The following is a 19,916-nucleotide window of genomic DNA, read 5'->3' as shown; positions in this document are numbered from 1 at the left end:
TTTTGGTTGGCCAAAAAACATCCCCGTCAACACAACCGACGAAACACAAAACGACAAGTGAACCTAGGCGTCATCTACATTGAAAAGGTGGGTCTTAAGCATGGTTTTAGAAGTCCCTAGGGTGGGGGCAGCTCTGATCCTCTAAGGAGTTTGCTCCACAACTTCGGTGCCAACACAGCAAAGGCACGGTCGCCTGTCCTTACTGTGCTAGACCGTGGAGTCTTCATGTACAACTGACTGACTGGCTGCCCGACACACACCAAAGATAATGAGGAGACACAACTAGGCCTGTCACAATTATTACATAATCGTCTAACCGCAATTATTTGAGATAATCGCAATTATCTTTGAATAAACGTCATAATCGTCACGATCGTTTTCATGTTGAAAAATGTTTACACATTTTCAAATATTTAAAAAAGCAGAAATAGCAGGAAAAAAAGAAATTTCTGCTATTTATACATGCATAACGTTATTAAATATGTCAATAATTTATTTGTATATTTAAGTTATTTGTCATATCTGCCCTGTGCAATTTTTTATTACAAAGCCTAAAAGGCAAACATTAATTACATTTGTATTCATTATGTTCCTATGTTCAATGCCAAACAACAATTAAATCGTAGTTGTTGTATCCCGGCCCTTGATCTCTCATACACAACCTTATTCACACCTCATTAAAAAAGCCAAGTTGACAGAAAGAAAGTGAGACAAGAGAAGTAATGCAAGTGTAATGACTGACACCACACACACACACACACACACACACACACACACACACACACACACACACACACACACACACACACACACACACACACACACACACACACACACACACACACACACACACACACACACACACCTTGTTTACTGAAGCATGCATCATTTAAGACCCAGTGTTCTTAGAAAACCTGTGTGTGTGTGTGTGCGCACGAATGGACAACCAGTGAGAGTGTGTGTGGGTGAGCACAGGCGTGTATGTACTGATGGCAAGCGTGTGTGTGTATGGCCTGTCGTGGTGGTGTTGATGGGGGCGGTCTGTTTAATCCTCTAATGAGCCATAGGGGCATAGAGGTTACTCCCGGCCACAGTGGTCACACACCCTGAGCTAGCCAATCACAGCCCTCCGTGGATAGCAGGGTGCTTTCCGTCCGGTTAAGGGTCACTGGGGTCATTCTACTGCAATGGTTCTCAAACATTTTCATGTCAAGGGCCCCCAAATCAGTATGCATTTGGCCACGGACCCCCTCCCCCCGATCTGAAATATTTGTATTATTTGTATAATAAACATTATTACATACATCACCCTGTATTAGGGTTAAAGTGGTTTACACAGAATTGGATGCTATATTCGCTCATTTTGCTGGGGACCCCCTGGAACCCCCTACAAGGACCCCCCATAATCACAACCTGCTTCCGGTCTCCTAAAAAGGGGGCCACCTACTCCACACAGATACGGGATGTAAACCGGAGATGGCATGTCTTTTTTTTCTTTCTTTTTTTGTCTTGGTGACAGCTAAACACACCTTCATAAGTACAAGTTAGGGCTGGGTCAGCTGACCAGTGACCCAGCTGACCAGTGACCCAGCTGTCCAGTGACCCATCAGCTGGCAACAATGACACCATTAATCACAAATGACAGGATGAAAAGTGCAACATGGAGCCCATCATGAATATTGTCTCTGTCGGGTGGAAACCTTCAAAACTGTTACTTTTCAGGATTCAAATGCATCAAAAGTAGCAGATCTACAAGCTCAAGTCTGCTACTTTTGATGCTTTTGTGTGACGCTGTATGATCAAGTAGGGGCGTTAATCTACGGGGAAAGAAACTCTAAAAGTTATAATTATGGTTTCTGCCCCGAAAGCAACGATATAAAGCTAAAAATCTAAAATGACACCAGATGCTTTCCCGGTTTGAATGGGTTAAAGTAGTAAAATATGCCATGAATAAAAGGTGCTATAGCGAAAAGTAACTGTATAATTTGGGGTGCCATCATCCATGCATGAAAACATTCTGTGCAGCTGAGCCCCAAAAGTTTGAGAACCGCAGACTGCTCTATTGACAATTTAATCGATTAAGACCGAGAACACATCTGTGTCATTTTAAGATTTCTTTGGCTATTCAAAAATAGCAGATCTACAAGCTCATAGCGCAGCACTTTTTTGAAAAATCTTGAACATTTTGTGCAAATCTTTACAAATGTCTTCTAAATCCTAACAGTTTTCTGAAAACCTTATGTTTCCAGTGGTTCTCAAACATTTTCATGTCAAGGACCCCCAAAATTATATGTATTTGGCCACCGACCCCATCAAAATATGTTGTTCCAGGGACCCCAGGGAGTGGGACCCCCCCAGAAGCAAAGTTTTGAGTTAAAAATGTTATTTGAAAAAATATATATGTATTCAATGATTTGCACACATTTTCAGAATCTGAGAATCTGTCGGAATACAGGGAAGCTGTATTCCTCAACGGACGATAGTGACGGGGCGTATCAGGTGAGAGCCGGTATTACACTCAATGTAAACATGAAGTAAACGAGGGGGGTGAACTGGCGTTCAGGCAAAGACGGGATTAAAACACATATCTATTGAAAAATAGGGACTAATACATTGCACAAAGACTCCAACCCGCTAGTTAACATTTGGGGGTACCGGGTAAGCACCTTATATATATGTTTTGTACATGATCGGAGAAGTACGGGCTTTACTGGTAAAAGTGCAGGACGCACAGGGGGGTGCCAGCCAAGACTATCATATAAAAACATCAAAATCGATCAAATACATCTATAGTCTTGATCCAAGGCTAGTACTTTTACTCAAGTAAATTTAGAATTCCGGACTTTTACTTGTAACAGTATTTCTACATGGCAGCCAGTATTCGATACTTTTACTATAAAGTAAAATAAAAAACTAATACTTTTTCCACCACTGATACACAGTATATTCGGAAGTGAAATAACGGTGATAACGCAATAAAACTGTCTGTATAGCCTATACTTTACTTTACTCTGCTGTTGACAGCTTTGCAGAAGCAGTTATTTTGTCGCCAAGCGACGCCGTCGTTTGATCTCGTATCCAGATCTGATGTATCCGATTGATCATCAAACAAACACATCCGATAATAATTCATAAAAACATTCATAAAACATAATGACATAACATCAGAATCTGTTGTCAGATAATATCTCACCCACCCTGCACGCAGCTCGTAGCACAGTTTCATCAACCCTGAGACGATTGATTGGTTGGTTGATTGATCGATCTTCTATTTAATTGGATTCCTTCAGATCATCGTCAGATCGCAGCAGATCCGTGCCCTGATGCCCTCCTCGTCCACGTCCATCACAAGTCCTTCATTAAAACCTGCCTCCATACTTTAAATACGAAATATTGAAATAAACCCCTACATAAATCTAATAAAACCTTCTTCTGAGAACAATCAACAGTCACATAATTACAACTCAGTCCGTACAGAATATGTCCAGAATGTGTCGTGTCGGTTGTTCTGAATCTGACCCCCCGCTGTGCTGTTTGACCGTCTCTTCTCTTCTTGTCTCTTCCACTGTCTGTTGATCTCTGTCTGTCAGAGCAGACAGCACTCACCGGACACACCACTACCTGTGGTGCACTTCAAAATAAAACGTTTGAGAACGCAAAGAACACACAGGACTTCCTGTCGTGCACTTCAAAATACATTCTGGAGGTACGCCGAGTTAACGTTTCTATCTATGTTGTTGCTTGTTGTCGGTTCAGTTAAAGCAGTGGTTCTCAACCTGTGGGTCCCCACATGATTTTGGAGGGGTCCTCAGTGAAGTGACAATTTATGGACTTTTAAGACCTTTTTAATACCTAAAAAAAATTAAAAGAACAAAATAAATATAGAAGTAAAAAGACCATTACTGCATCAAAAGTAATCAACAAACTATACAATAAAAGATTGGCCAAATTGTCAAATAATATAAGAAAGAGGCAAAAAAAAAAAAAATAGCCAATCTACAAGTTCACAACGACTCGCAGCGCAAGGCATTGTGAGCTATTTTCACAATATTTATCTGTGGAACGGAGTCAAACAAAATGGGGTGTCCCCAGTTCAATAGGATTATTTTGGGGGTCACAGCCTGTCCTGAAAAGGTTTAGAACCACTGAGTTAAAGGACCTCATCCATTTTCAACCATACTTCATATAATTGGTCCTCACTAATGCTCATGATAAAAATGGTGCCATTTCTGTCTACTCCCTCTGTGTCTCATTGGTGGGCTGTGGACAGTTCAGAAACCTGCCTACCAGTGACATCATCAGTGGCAAATCCATGCTAATAGAAACTGCAGGCTTTGCTATAATGGAAGCCATTATTCTCATGTTAATAAAAATAATTAAAAAAACGAAATATTGTTTGGGGGGGAAAAACCGCCGTAGCCTACGATGATGTCACTGGTAGGCAGGTTTCTGTACTGTCCACAGCCCTCCTCTGAGACACAGTCTAAGTAGAACCAAATTGTAACATTTTTATTATGAGCATTAGTGAGGACCAATTATGTGAAGATAGATTGAAAATGGGTGAAGTCGTCCTTTAAAGCTGTTATTGATTCATCCATAGATGTATAACTTGCAGTTATCTTTGTCAGTTTGTTAAATGGACTATACATATCATGAATACAAACAGTAAAGCACTAACAAGTAGCCTAATTTGGTGGTGGTTGGTTCAAATACACATCCATACAGAACCATGTGACCTGTCTGGTTGTTAGTTCGTTAGGTGTTTATCTCCCTCTAGTGGACAGGTTTGCACAGTGTCACATAGAGACAGGTAAAAAATTAATACAAACCTGGAATAAATGAAGCCAGGTGTCCTGTATGACATTTCTCAAAATACTTTGTGCCAAGGACCCACACATTGACATGTATGTGGCCGCAGACCCCCATCGGAAAAGGTTTTTGTGCCAGGGATCCCCAGAAGAGAAGATTTATGTTTACACGCTGCGTATAAATGGATAAAGTGTTTAAAATGATTGTGATGCTGTATTACAACATTTTGCTGGGGATCCTGTATATGATACAGCAATTCACATCATATCATGCTCTGTGGCACTTGTATTAACATGCAGAGCTTGTCCAGTTGACTTAGATCTTGGATCAAGATGGGAAAACAGAGAAACAGATCTATAAATGACCATGTATGGGGTTCATTATTGGGGTACGGATGTCAGAAGCTTCAGTCACTAAACACTGATCAACTGGTTGAACGTTTCTATAGGAACAATGACTAAAGTGACATCTGAATGTCATTCAATGGCAAAGACATCAGAGAAATTGTGGTTGATAGCACACATTCAATGGCTGTGGTGCATTAAAGGAGCAGTTAGAAAATAAGAAAAACATTTCTTATTTTCTATCAATTACACACACCATGCAGCCTTGAATTCGTGGCGATTTTTTTGTTTTTGTTGCATTCTTAAGTGTAAAGAACATTCAGGGCATAGCCTACTTGCCAGTATTAGCCATAGATGGATAACACCGCAAGGTGGATCATGGCAGAATTCCCAGAAACTATATAATGGGATGAATGACCTAATCAGTCCTGACCTTTAGAGACCCATTCGATCCCCATAGATGGAGACAATCAACCTCCACAAGTCTGACATCATTGAATCTCTCCTAGACGGCTATACAAGGAGATACCTAACATACCTAACCCTGACATCAGAGAACCCCTCCTGGAATCCCATATATGGAGATAACCGAAACGTCCAGGACTGACATCACAGTCCCAGGTTTGAGCATAACTGACATAGCCGCTCCATATATGGATATGCCTGACACTACCTGAGTACCTGACATCACCATAGTGACATCAGGGCCGCAGCCAAAAGTATAAAAAATACCCAACAAGAGAGGGACACAACCGTACACAGGTGCACAAATAGTGTGATTAATCTAGTCTTTTACAATAAGTCCTATTTCGTTGCATAATTTAAGGAAAAACAGCCCTTCCTCAGGTGACTGAAAGGCAATGTGGGACGTGATCAGATTGACAGCAGGAACAGTTTTGTGAGAGTTCAGTGGTGTAAAAACCATAGGCACTGGTCTACAGAGATGTGTGTGTGTGTGTGTGTGTGTGTGTGTGTGTGTGTGTGTGTGTGTGTGTGTGTGTGTGTGTGTGTGTGTGTGTGTGTGTGTGTGTGTGTGTGTGTGTGTGTGTGTGTGTGTGTGTGTGTGTGTGTGTGTGTGTTGGTTGTGGGGGGGGGGGGGTGATAGGGTCAACTTTGAATACTTAAGTCTTAAAGGCAAGTACTCCAGTACTTTAACCACTTAAACCCCATCAACGCCAGCATCCCCAGCATCCCCAGCATCCCCAGCATCCCCAGCATCCGCAGATCGACAAGCATTGTGAGCTTGTCGATTGGCTATTGTCAGCGAAAGCTTTCCTCACAATAACAGAAAACAGAAAATCACACTAGTATTGAGCCCTGAGGGACTCAATACTGGGGTTTAAGTGGTTAACTCAAGCGAAAATTAGCAACTTTTTACTTGTCGAGGACGAGGAGTAATATTTGACCAGTTGTGTGATCTTGCTTATACTTTGACTGAAGTGGGGTTGTGTACTGAGCATTGAACACCGTGTTGCCAGACAGCTTTCTCTTTCAGTTTGTGTCAGGGAGTTATTTCTGGGAAATGACTTGATCTGATGTGAACCACAGGTTTCTATCACGCACGTTTTCTCAGACATGTTGTTTTAGGACCAGCAATGGCTAAGAGAAAGATCAGGGTTCAGAATCCTTGTTTACACCAGTGGTGGAAAATGTTACTTAAAGGGTTAGTTCAGATTTTTTGAGTATTTTCTGTAGGACATACTTACCATTAATGTAGTGGTTGCAAAGGTATTAATTGATTGCCCGAGTCCCGTGGTCAGAGTTATGGTCCGGTTCTGATGAATATGAAGTAGTTCTGGTAAATTAGTAGATTTGTTTGATAAATTAATTAAAAAAACTAGCGTCATTTGTATTGTTGACCTATTTCTACCATATAGTGCAGGTTTCGTTCAAATTTGGCCCCTCTGTCGGACCATAACTCTGACCACGGGACTCGGGCAATCAATTAATACCTTTGCAACCACTACATTAATGGTAAGTATTTCCTACAGAAAATACTCAAAAAATCTGGACTAACCCTTTGAGTAAAAGTATCAATACTGCAATGTAGAAATACTCTGTTACACGTAAATGTCTGGAATAAAACATTTACTTGAGTAAAAGTACAAAAGTATTGGCATCAAAATGTACTTAAAGTACCAACAGTAAAAGTACTCATTATGCAGAAAGTCTCATTTCACAATTTTTCAAAAAGAAATATTTTTGCAAGATCACAATGCGTCGCAATGTGACACATTGTGAGCTTGTAGATCGGTTATTTTCAAATGGCCGAAATGTATATGTAGAGCTGAAGTGGTTTGTAGTAATAATCAAAATCACTAGTAACTAGTAACTAAAGTTTTCAAATAATTGTAGTGGAGTAAATGTACATCTGAGCTATTTTATTATTGTCTCCGCCAGAGGTGGAGAGTATGTTTTCGTTCCCGTCCCGCTGTGTGTCCCCCCCCCTAGCCAAGCTAACATTGGTCAAGCTTCACGTGACACGTGACAATATGTTGTCACCAATGCTTTTGATTGGCTAGCGAGACGCATGACGAAATAAAATCCTATAAATAGGTGTGTCACTTCAAAAAGCGATTTATGTTTTTGAAGTGAGGTAACATTGGTCAAGCTAACATTGGTCAAGTGACACGTGACAATATGTAACATAAATAGGTAAGACAGGATTAATCAGGAACAGTACTGGCGGAGACCTGTGCTCCGAGGAGCACATTTTCTAGTTATTATTATGTGTTTGTGTGGTATTACTTTCTATATCTATGCATAACTAGGATTTGTCCAAATATGGAGATCGAGCCCACTACTAAAACATGCAGGACAGTGCATGAACCTCAGCGGCACCTGCACAAATCGGGGTTGTTAGGCATGCATGGCAACAGTTTGTGTTATGTTTGATGTCAGACCAGAGCTTAGGCGCCTACTGTATAGTATAAGGTGTGAAAATACCTTTTGTCAATCATAGCGATTGAGTACATTTTTAGCCTTTTGTGCTCAGAGAGAGACTTTTGTGACAAATAGTTATTGAGAGAGCGAGTTATTCAGAGAGAGAGAGAGGAAAGAGAAAGCACGAGAGCAGAGGAGAAGTCGTCCATCACAGTCCATGTGCAGCAGCAGCTTTGACTATGGAAGGAGTGATGTCCCAATCTTCCCTGACTCAGGTCTCCTATTCTGATGAGTGTCAGCAGCAAAGCAGCACCAGCTCCGTAACCGGCCAGACAGGAGACACAGATGAACCGAGATCTTACAGTCATCATCAACAGTCTACCAAGACTCTAACTGAACCAGGAGAAGTAGTAAAGACACATCAGCTGATTTACACAGGAGAAAAAACTCACATCTGTCAACATTGTGACAAGAGTTTTAGTGCGTTAGGTACCCTTAACAGACACCAGCTCGTCCACACCGGAGAGAAACCTTTCCACTGTCAACAGTGTGACAAGAGATTCAATCGCTTAGGCACGTTGACGCGACACCGGCACAGTGTCCACACCATGGTTAAACCTTTCCAATGTGAACAGTGCAACGTCAGTTTCAACGCCTTAGATACCCTGAACAAACACCAGCATAATAAGCACATCGGGGAAAAGCCTTTCCACTGTCAACAGTGTGACAAGCGGTTCGACGTGCTGGGCACTCTGAAGAGACACCTGCATATCCACACCGGGGAAAAGCCTTTCCACTGTAATCAATGTGGAAAGAGCTTCGGCCTTTTAGGTCACCTGAACAGGCACCAGCGAATCCACACGGGAGAAAAACCATTCCGCTGCGCACAGTGTGACAAAAGCTTCGGTACGCAAGGCACTCTGAAGACTCACCGGCGCATCCACACGGGAGAAAAGCCTTTCCACTGCAAACAATGCGACAAAAGATTCAACGTGTTGAGCAATCTGAAGAAGCACCAGCGCGTTCACACCGGAGAGAAGCCGTACCACTGCAAGCGGTGCGACAAGAGGTTCAGCGTGTCGGACACCCTAAAGAGACACCAGCACATGCACACCGGAGAAAAGCCTTACCGCTGTAATCACTGCGAGAAGAGCTTCAACGTGCTGAGCAATATGAAGACTCACCAGCGCATTCACACCGGAGAAAAGCCTTTCCCGTGTAAACAGTGTGACAAGACGTTCAACGTGTTGAGTAATCTGAAGACCCACCACCAGCGTATTCACTCGGGAGAAAGAGTGTCTCCACAGCCTCCACCAGAAGAGAGAGCTGAAGACCCCAAAATGAACATGGTCTGTGTTGAATGACCATACAGAAGGAATGCATTATAAACTGAATGTTTATGAACCAGCTGTATCATGGGGCTTATTATACACTAGGGAAACAGTATGTGAATACAGCAAAATACACGTAAGGGGAAAAGCTAATTGCTAATAACAGCAGAAGTCTGTGAATGACTTGCGCACTGCAAATGAGCTAAACTGCTTCTTCACATAATTTGAAACTTCTGATATAATCATGAACATAAACAAACAAACATCCTCGTAACGGGTCTGTTTGTGATTATGCAAAATGGAAAGGGCTGGAGGTGTCTCACCCTCCGGGGCTCAAGGCTCAGAAATAGTTTAGTTTTCCCCTGTGGCTGTCAGAGCCGGTCAGAAGACAAAAACAAAAGATCAAAACAAATTATACAAATAAAACGACTGTAAGAATCGTGAGCAGCTGCTCAAAATCTCGCTTGTACAAAGACAAGTGAAATCAACAAGTGTTTTTCTATGTGTTCCTACAGGGGTCATCGCCATGCTGACTTGTGGTGGACATTTTGGTCAAAATGAAATTTTTGCCACAGACATAAAAAATGAGTGGACAATAATATTACCAGAAACACATAAAGAGCTAGCCCTGAATGACCATAACAGCTCTGTAACTCTGAGAGTCTCAGAGTTAAGGGGGTCCTTGCAAATAAAACATTTGAGAACCACTAGTACTTTTTGTTGTTGTTTTAGAACCACTGTCCTAGCGGACTCCTAATGTGCCATAGTGACGTAGTAAATCAGTGTCATACATATTCTGAAGAAAACCTGGAGACTGACATTCAGTGATTGGGTCGTATGATCAAAATAAGAACATTTTAATGGTGTGTAAAAAAGAAAATCAAAAATTTGCCACGGACGAGACCAAGTCTTTGCCACGGACACATTTGTCCGTGTACGGACATTGTAAGAGCCATAACGAGCTTAGGTCATGATGACCTGATTTTGCATTGATCTTAATTGTGCCAAGTTATTGCAGCTGTGTGTAATGCCTTGATGATTATGTGCAGCAGTGTATAGTTAATTGAATGTTTGATCATTAGTTTTTTTGTGCTGTTCTGTTTGAGTTTTGGTCGGAAGAAGCTAAAGTTGAAGCTGAGAGCACACATTGTTTTTACCACTACACCACTACAAGAACCACTTGTTGTATGCCTTATATTTTTTGCTTTAATGTTCAGTAAAGACTCTAAAACGGATACAAAGTGCGTCGTGCGTCAGATTACTATGTGCTCACCTTTTTTATGAAGATATATTTTGAAAGAACTATACGACTCTACAGACATATTGATGACGACTGGTTCCTTCTGCTTCTTTGACTAGCAGTAGTGACTCAGAGCCTCTGCCTGATGACCAAAAGCCTAATATCTCCCCCGGCCAAGGGAGAACTCCCCTTTAGGCTAGTGGTTAAGATGTTGGCATTTCCACGCGGGAGACCCAGGTTCTATTCCCAGACTTTACATTTGCTTATTTGACACTGCTGCTAAATATACAGCATATACACTGCTGCTAATACGATAGTGTAGGTGTCTTAAGAGGTTTATCATACTGCTGTTCTACCTGTACTTAATCTCTAGCTAATCCAATATCATTCATTTTTTTAATCTTGTATTGTATTGTATTGTTGTGTTAATAGCACAGTCTGTCCCCTTGACAAACTTGACACCAATTTCTCAACCCCAGCCTGTGTGGCTGGATCCTGGACTTTCTTGTCAGAGCAATGCCAGGTGGTGAGGACGGGCTCCTACACTTCAATATGGGAGCCCCCTGGGGCTATGTGTCAAGAGGTGTTTTTCGTTTGTTTTTTACCATTTCTTTTTTGGGCACAATCAGTCAGATCAGCGGTGCGACGTAGGTGTGAGGGCCGCGTAGTGGCCCGAACTCTAGATGTGAGGGCCACGTAGCCGCCCAAACCTCGAGTAAAATAAAAGCTTTTCCTTTTCTAAGAGGATAATAATCCTCTAAGAGAAAATCCAATAGGATTTGTTCAAAAAAATCTTATATCACAGCACCAAATATCCTCCTATGAAACCTCAAATTAAACCCTCACGTTCCTCTGGACAAAGAGCGCCAGCTGAGGATCTTATCAGCTGATTGATACAATGTTTTCACTGAATGTGGTCAAATGGAAATGATTGAATATAAGATGCAAATATTTCACACTGCTTGGTGTTAGTGTTTCAGTAAATTAAACCATCATTGTAATGGTTTAATTGAAAGTGATATTGGATCAAGTGTTACAACCTGATTAGTATATCTAGATTTCTAATAAATCTCTAAATGTATTTAGGCATACACATACCCTCGTCACATTATGGAGCCCTTTTTTCCCTTTTCTTTTTTTCTCCTTCTTCCTCGCTTCCTTTACAGGTGTTACCAATGATACTAATGAAGGCTCAGTTCCATTCTGGTCAAACAGAGTCAGGGTGCTGATAATGTGCATGTTGGCTCACTGGAAACACTCTGCTATGCCAGTGGGTCTCAAAGTGTGGTCCAGGGACCTTCATGGTTCCTTGAGGGGGCCCCTATACGGGTGTGTAACTCTTGAGAGTGTACAAACGGAACCAAATGGACCCGTAAGGTCCATTTAGTTCCATTGTACACTCCATGTAAGTATTTCCATTTGAGAACCACTGTATTATAGCATGGCTCCAGTGAGCCCCTGAAATCGCTAGCCTCGCATCAGGGTCTGGTGACCAGTGGTGGAAAAGGTACTACATTGTTTTACTTAAGTAAAAGTATCAATACTGCAATGTAAAAATACCCCTGTTACAAGTACATCTGGAATTCAAAATGTACTTGAGTAAAAGTACAAAAGTATTGGAATCAAAATGTACTTAAAGCACCAAAAGTAGAGAGTACTCATTGTGCACAATGTACAAAAGTATTGGTATCAAAATGTACTTAAAGTACCAAAAGTAGTATATGTATGTATAAAATGTATAAAAATCATTTGAAAATAGCAGATCTACAAGTAGATGTATATAGGGCTGAAGTGAGTAATGTATGTTTTGTAATAATAATACAAATCGTCAAACTAACTAGTAACTAAAGTTTTCAAATAATTATAGTGGAGTAATATTTGGTAACACCTGTGAAGGAAGTAAGGAAAGGCCCATTTCATTCCAATATAGCTGCTGTGCCCTGTTCTTCATTTTGCTGGGGACCTCTGGAATCTCCTCAAGGACCCCGGGGGGGGGGGGGGGGTCTGGACCCCCATGGTCCTTGATGAGATTCCAGAGGGTCCCCAGCTAAATGGGTTGATATAGCATCAAAATCACTTGTTTAAACCTGTTTTATACTAGGCTATTTTTGAAAAAAGTTTGAAATATCTGGAATCATCTCCTGGAAGTCCCTGACACAATATTTTCAGAAGGGGGTCTGTGGCCACATACATCAATTTGGGGGTCCTTGACATGAAAAGGTTTGAGAACCACTGCTGTAAAGAATGGGAGAGAGAGAGTAAATAAATCCAGGCTTCTTTAGATTATGACTTCACAGTAAAATGATACTCCATGCATAAGCCATTCTAATAATGTTCCAACAACAAAATACATAATTTTGACCATTGTGACAGCATAATATCAAACAAAACAATTCATTCACAGTGTTTTTCGCACTCATATACATAATACGTATATACAGTATATTAAAAAACAGTAGCAGCAAAACATCATAGCGCGTCATTTAGTACATTGGTTCTCAAAGAGGGATCCGGGGACCCCCAGGGGTCCTCGGACGGGGGGTTCCAGGGGGTCCCCAGCAAAAGCAGTTAACATAGCATCACAATCTATTTAGCCGCTTTATCTTTTTATATGTTGGCTATTAAAAAAATAGCAGATAAGCTCGTAGATCTGCTATTTTTGAAAATATTTGAAAAATATTGACATTTTAAAGATTTTTTTGCATACATCTTCCCTTCTGGGGGTCCCTGGCACAAATCCTTTTTCAGATGGGGGTCCATGGCCAAATACATATCAATTTTGGGGGTCCTTGACTTGAAAAGGTTTGAGAACCACTGTTTTAGTATAGTTCCCACTACAGCAGGGGTGCCATTTGGGGTCTCATGGGATGTCAATTGCCACCCACCTCAAATTCAGTTATTTATTTATGCATATTTTCCCCAACTCTGAACATTTTTGGCAGATGTATTCTGATTTCAGATCAGCACTGAGTACATCTCACGATCTCAGTTTTGATTGATTGATTGATTGATGTACTTTTATTTAGTAAGACATGAGAATAACAGTACATGGAAGTACGAATTCACAATACAAGGTCTACTAAACTGGAAGACTCATTAAGCACTGAGCTTGTTTAAGATGAGAACCCCATGCACACAAATCATGATGAGTCCATGCCTGTCCATCTTACATGTGACATGTTTGGGTGACAGTCAGACAGACCTTACACACAACACTGAGACATTTTGATCATGTGGTCATGGTAGGACACCTACTGGCTGACAGAAAGTATTGCATCATGAAACTTGCCATCCAAACTGTGCTGCTCAACAGCAAACATGTTGGCTCCTTGCTGCTTAAAAAACAAACAAACCCCCCCAAAAATATATATACAGTATTGTTTATTTCCTCATGCCTTGCCATACCAAGTAGGTGGGTCTATACTAGCCACACAGAACAGTTGAGAGAGGATGTCACAGAAATGCATTTAGGTTAGCCGCTAAGCTAGACTGTGACGTACTTGCTATGTATGTTGTCATTGTTTTGTTTTTTTGTATTCTTGTATGTTCTTTGCCTTTTGTATCGTATCTTTTTGTTTTGTTTCTCACATTGGTCACTTAGACATATAGAATACTGTATGGACTGTATAGATGCGAGTGAATGTGAAACTGTTCGTTGACTCTAAATGCACTCGGAAAAAGCCAATAAAAATAATTGCACAAAAAGAAATGTGTACCAACTGGACTTTCAAAATACTTTGTTGAGATATAATCTAAACTATAGTCGCTATCCTGTGTGGCAGCCTGCACCCTCCTGGTATGCAAAAGCAAACAAAGGAAAGTATGAACGTTTACAACATCACGATTTGGTCCCAAATAAGCTGACTCTCTCTTTCCAAGAGATCACCTTATACACAAAAAAGTCCTCACAAGTGTTAATTTAATGTACCTCTGAGAGTGTATAAATGAAGACTGGAGAGTGTGCAAATGTAACTCCGAGGGTGTTTTGAACACTCAAGTAGGCCTAACAGAGAATTATTTTGATGAGTCATGTACAGTACAGCATCTGCACCTCTCATGAACCCTAGCATCCTTATCGGTCAACATTGAGTGAAAATAGCAATAGCGATGTGTTGTTAACAGCGCCGGATTAACCCTTTGTGGAGCCCAATGCTACAACCTGTTTTGGTGCCCCCAGGACTGTTTTGTCGCTTCACCAGCGGGTGCTGCCGACGCGTTTCACTGTTTTACCGGTTCTTCACGGACCATTGTTTCAATAATTTGCCGGTCTTTCGACAATAGTAGAGTCTTTTTTCGCTTTTGCTCTGCCGTTTGGTGCCCAGTGCTGCAGCACCTAAAGTCCTTGCATTAAGCCAGCACTGGTTGTTAGTACGTAGAGCTCCACTTTTTGGCAAAGACATTTTGGTCGTAGAGGGTAAAAAGGAGGGGACCAAGTATAGACCCCTGGGGGACCCTGGTCAACAGAATACAGGGTTTATGTGGTTAATAGACAGTTTGTTTTCTATTCTTCTGCCACATTTAAGGTTCTGGTTCCAGATGCATCCATTGGCTCTTTTTGGCGACAATGACTAAGCAAGCCGTGCCGTGTCGCCAAACGTACTTCACAGGTTCTGTATTTGTTCCTGTTACGCTATACGGTTCTGTTTCAGGTTAAGGTTCCTCAGAACCTTATTTGGGCCCTTTTCAGGAGAAGTGGAACCCAAAATCTTTCTAAATGAGTGAAAATAGTAGATCTACAAGCTCACAACGAGTCGCAAGATGTTGTGAGCTCGATCGGCTCTTTTCACTTTTTTGTTGAGTTTGTTTTATCTCCCTCCATCTGAGAGAGATGGAGAGAGAGAGATGGAGAACCTCTCCATCCCTCTCTCTGTCTCTCTGTCTCTGTCTGTCTGTCTGTCTGTCTGTCTGTCGGTCTGTCTGTCTGTCTGTCTGTCTGTCTGTCTGTCTGTCTGTCTGTCTGTCTGTCTGTCTGTCTGTCTGTCTGTCTGTCTGTCTGTCTGTCTGTCTGTCTGTCTGTCTGTCTGTCTGTCTGTCTGTCTCTCCCTCTCTCTCTCTTGTGTGTCTCTCAGTGTCTTTCCATCTCTCTCTGTCTCTCTCCATCTCTCTCTCTCTCTCTCTCTCTCTCTCTCTCTCTCTCTCTCTCTCTCTCTCTCTCTCTCTCTCTCTCTCTCTCGTCCTGTCAGCAGCAGGTCTTCTTCTCCGGGGCAGGGGTGTAGGCGGCCGCTCCGTTGACGGGTCGGGAGTCGGCTCGGAGGAGGACGTGCGGTGAGTCGCCGCTGCTCCCTGGCGCCTCCTGCTGGACACTGAGGCCGTTGCGGGACATCAGCTCCCTGGCCATCAGCATGAAGGCGTCCTCCACGTTCTGGCTCTCCTGGAGAGGAACACCGGACGTTATTGATCCCGCCGGGTAAGAAATAGAGTAAAAAGAAGTACTGTAAGACAGTGGTTCCCCACATGATTTTGGGGTGGTCCCAAGATGACAGTGAAGTGACAGAAAAAGACCACGTAATCAACAAACTAAACTATAAAAACTGTCAAACATTGGCCAAATTGTCAAATAATATAAGAAAGAGGCAAAAAAATAGCAGAGCTACTACAAGCTCACAACGCCTCGCGTAGCTTGTAGCTCTTCTATTTTCACAATATTTATCTGTGGAACCGACTCTAACAAAATGTAATGCCTCAACTCCTACAAATGCTTGTCAGGGTGGGAGGTCCCCAGTATGATTATTTTGGAAGGTCCCCAGTTCTAATATGATTGTTTTGGGGGTCCCCAGTTCAAATATGATTATTTTGGGGGTCACGGCCTGAAAAGGCTGTAAGATACAGCAAGGGTAGCGATACACCATCACAAAAAAGCACGGTCTTGTAAATATATATATTTTTCTATATATATTTTTTCATTATTTCACAAGATTAAAACATTTTTAAAAAGTAAGAAAATCCATTCCACAACAGAGAGAGAGAGAGAGAGAGAGAGAGAGAGAGAGAGAGAGAGAGAGAGAGAGAGAAAGCTTTACAAAGACAGGAAGCCAGGAGAGAGAGAAATGAAGGGATAAGGGAGAATGAGAGGTGAAGGGGAGGAAGGAGAATTAGACACACTTGATGCGTGTGTGTGTGTGTGTGTGTGTGTGTGTGTGTGTGTGTGTGTGTGTGTGTGTGTGTGTGTGTGTGTGTGTGTGTGTGTGTGTGTGTGTGCGCGCGTGTGTGCGTGTGTCTGTGCGCGTGTATGCACGTGTGTGTGTGTGTGTGTTCCTGCACCTTAGCAGAAGTCTCCAGGGCAGCCAGGACTCCTCTCTCCTTGGCCAGACAGCAGGCCTCCTGGAAGCGAACCTGACGGTCCGACTCCAAATCACTTTTATTACCTACATGGTGGCAGAAAGAGACAGGCGAATTACAATCACATATCGATGTTTTCGGGCAGAAATGACCTTATCTCCATATTTTAGTTTTTTTCCCCCTTAAATTCATGCAGTACTTGATCATACTAGCGTTACAAAAAAGCATAAAAAGTTGCAGATCTACAAGCTTGAAACGCAGAGCGAAGTGGCGCGTTTCGAGTTTGTCAATATGCTACTTTTACAGTCTTCACATTTTTGTTTCGAACACTGCTCACAGCGTGATTTTGACCGAGTGGACTTGAAATCCAATGGGGTTTCCCCGCGCAGGTTCGAACCCTGCTCACAGCGTAGTGATACAGTCTTCACATTTAGGAAATCAAATCTCATATAGTCTGTGTAACACTGGTCTTTATTTGCTTTCAAGTCAAGTCGGGTCTTAAATCTGAACTCTGTGCTGACTCTAAAGGGGCTACATGCTACCATTCACCGTCCAGACTTTGTAGGTAGTGGCTGACGCAGTCAAGGCTGGACCGGAGTCACGTCTTTATGTCGAGTTGCAAGTTCTGAGCTTTACTAAGTCTGAATCGAGTCTAAGTCTCTCCAGCTTTGAGAGTGATTAGTTATCCCTTCTCTAAACACAGCTGTGATGGCTGAGTGGTTAAGGCGTTGGACTCGAAATCCAATGGGGTTTCCCCGCGCAGGTTCGAACCCTGCTCACAGCGTACTGAGGGTCCTACTCACCTTTAGGACTTCAGTCTGAACTGTCTGTGATCCAGTGAGTGAAAAAATGTGAATGGGTGTTACAGCACTGCACTCAAACAGAGGATCTTCAAAATAATAAGCAGACCGCAATCTGTACACCTAATAAAAAGTAGAAATCAAGAGGTCTCTGTGAGAATGACTGGTCATAAAATAGACAAATACGGCTGTGATGACCGAGTGGTTAAGGTGTTGGACTTGAAATCCAATGGGGTTTCCCCGCGCAGGTTCGAACCCTGCTCACAGCGTAGTGATACAGTCTTCACATTTAGGACCTCAAATCTCATACTGTATAGTCTGTATAGCACTGGTCTTTATTTGCTTTCAAGTCAAGTCGGGTCTTAAATCTGAACTTCGTCCTGAGTTTAAAGGGGTTACATGCTACCATCCACTGTCTGGACTTTGTAGGTACTGGCTGACGCAGTCAAGGATGGACCGGAGTCACGTCACAAGTCTAAGACTCAAGCTCTCTGTGAGAGTGACTGGTCATAAAAGAGACAAATACGGCTGTGATGACCGAGTGGTTAAGGTGTTGGACTTGAAATCCAATGGGGTTTCCCCGCGCAGGTTCGAACCCTTCTCACAGCGTAGTGATACAGTCTTCACATTTAGGACATCAAGTCTCATATAGTCTGTGTAACACTGGTCTTTATTTGCTTTCAAGTCAAGTCGGGTCTTAAATATGAACTCTGTCCTGACTCTAAAGGGGCTACATGCTACCATTCACCGTCCGGACTTTGTAGGTAGTGGCTGACGCAGTCAAGGGTGGACCGGAGTCACGTCACGTCTTTATGTCGAGTTGCAAGTTCTGAGCTTTACTAAGTCTGAATCGAGTCTAAGTCTCTCCAGCTTTGAGACTGATTAGTTATCCCTTCTCTGAACACAGCTGCAATCCTAACAGTCCTAACATGAGGGGGAAAAGAGCCAATCAGCTCTCAGAAGGGGGAGGAGACTTGCTTTTCCCTAACCAATCACTAGAGATCAATGTACACTGGCGGATCTTTATAAACACTGTAAAGTTTGCGCTATCAGGAGGAGAGTACTGATTTAAATACAGCTTATTAATCAGTAGCGCACACCCACCCTCAGAAGAGTGTATGGTCTGGAGCCAAACATATACTGTACATCAGCTCGCGGATGCAAAAAAAAGTAAGTTTCATTGGTTTGTTGTTACTGAACATGTTAAATGCTGTGCATGTTTCGTTTAAAAAGAACGTGCAGATGTGTAGCATCAATGCACCATTCAGTGTAAGTTCTACATATGTTGTCAGCTAAAGTCCAATAATATTATCATCATCGGAGTTTGGTAGCCTTGGATCAAGAAGACTCATGGATGTATTTTATCGAGACCGCTTTCGATAGTCTTTGCTGGCACCCCCCAATGCGTCCTGCACTTTTACCAGTAAAGCCCGTACTTCTCCGTACATTTACAAAACATTTTTATAATGTACTTATCCGGTTGCCCCAAATGTTAACTCGCGCTGCGGAGTCTTTGTGTAATGTATTAGTCCATATTTTTCAATAGATATGTGTTTTAATCCCGTTTGTGGCCGAATGCAATTCCCCCCCCTCGTTTACTTCCTGTTTACATAGAGTGTAATTCTGGCTTTTACCTGATGCGCCCCCTCACTACCACCCATTGAGCACGGGAGTGACAGGGAACTTCAGACAGAATTCGACACAGACGGGATTAAAACACTTCTTTATTGAAAAGTACAGACTAATACATTGCACAAAGACTCCGAAGCGCGAGTTAACATTTGGGGCAACTGAATAAGCACCATATATATATATATATATACACAATTTATTTTACAGTACAGGCTTTACTGGTGAAAGTGCAGGACGCTCTGGGGGTGCAGCATGCCAGCATTAGCTCTGGTTTATAGCGTTAGAAGGAGTCGTCTTTCTAACGCTATGGACCAGAGCTAGTGCAGCATGATATAACTATTAAAAAAAAGATTCACTTGGAACATCATAGATGATAAATTGAAGCAAATTAAGTTTTAAGCTGAAATATGCATGGACCAGTACCTCAGTAACTGTCTGTGCAGTGTGAGCCTGCTTCTGCGTGTTGTGTTGTCTGACATGTTGACAGTGGTGGACAAAGTACTGTTTTCACTTGAGTAAAAGTATCAATACTGCCTCACATTGTGAGCTTGTAGATCGGCTGTGTTTTCAAATAGCCTAAGTCTATATAGGGCTGAAG

General features: G+C 42.1%; 2 protein-coding genes across 2 annotated transcripts in view; both read right to left on the bottom strand.

Moving 5' to 3' along the window:
- The window catches only part of LOC308079271 (GRAM domain-containing protein 4-like), a 72,781-nt gene extending 69,237 nt beyond the window's left edge, over positions 1 to 3,544 (bottom strand). Inside the window, exon 1 of the mRNA XM_080420658.1 lies at positions 3,198 to 3,544. Within this exon, the coding sequence (XP_080276784.1) occupies positions 3,198 to 3,226 (29 nt within the window). The 5' untranslated portion in view covers positions 3,227 to 3,544. The remainder of the gene's footprint in view (positions 1 to 3,197) is intronic.
- A 9,326-nt stretch (positions 3,545 to 12,870) lies between these two features.
- LOC308079408 (ras-related protein Rab-19) overlaps positions 12,871 to 19,916 on the bottom strand; it is a 75,364-nt gene continuing 68,318 nt past the window's right edge. The window contains exons 3-4 of the mRNA XM_080420876.1: positions 16,869 to 16,972; positions 12,871 to 15,978 (exon numbers count right to left, since the gene is read on the bottom strand). Coding sequence (XP_080277002.1) covers positions 15,787 to 15,978; positions 16,869 to 16,972 — 296 coding nt within the window. The 3' untranslated portion in view covers positions 12,871 to 15,786. The remainder of the gene's footprint in view (positions 15,979 to 16,868; positions 16,973 to 19,916) is intronic.

The sequence above is a fragment of the Gymnoscopelus braueri genome, assembly GCF_963280865.1.
Source record: "Gymnoscopelus braueri genome assembly, chromosome: 23".
Lineage (NCBI taxonomy): Eukaryota > Metazoa > Chordata > Actinopteri > Myctophiformes > Myctophidae > Gymnoscopelus > Gymnoscopelus braueri.
This window is presented reverse-complemented; position numbering and strand designations above follow the sequence as displayed.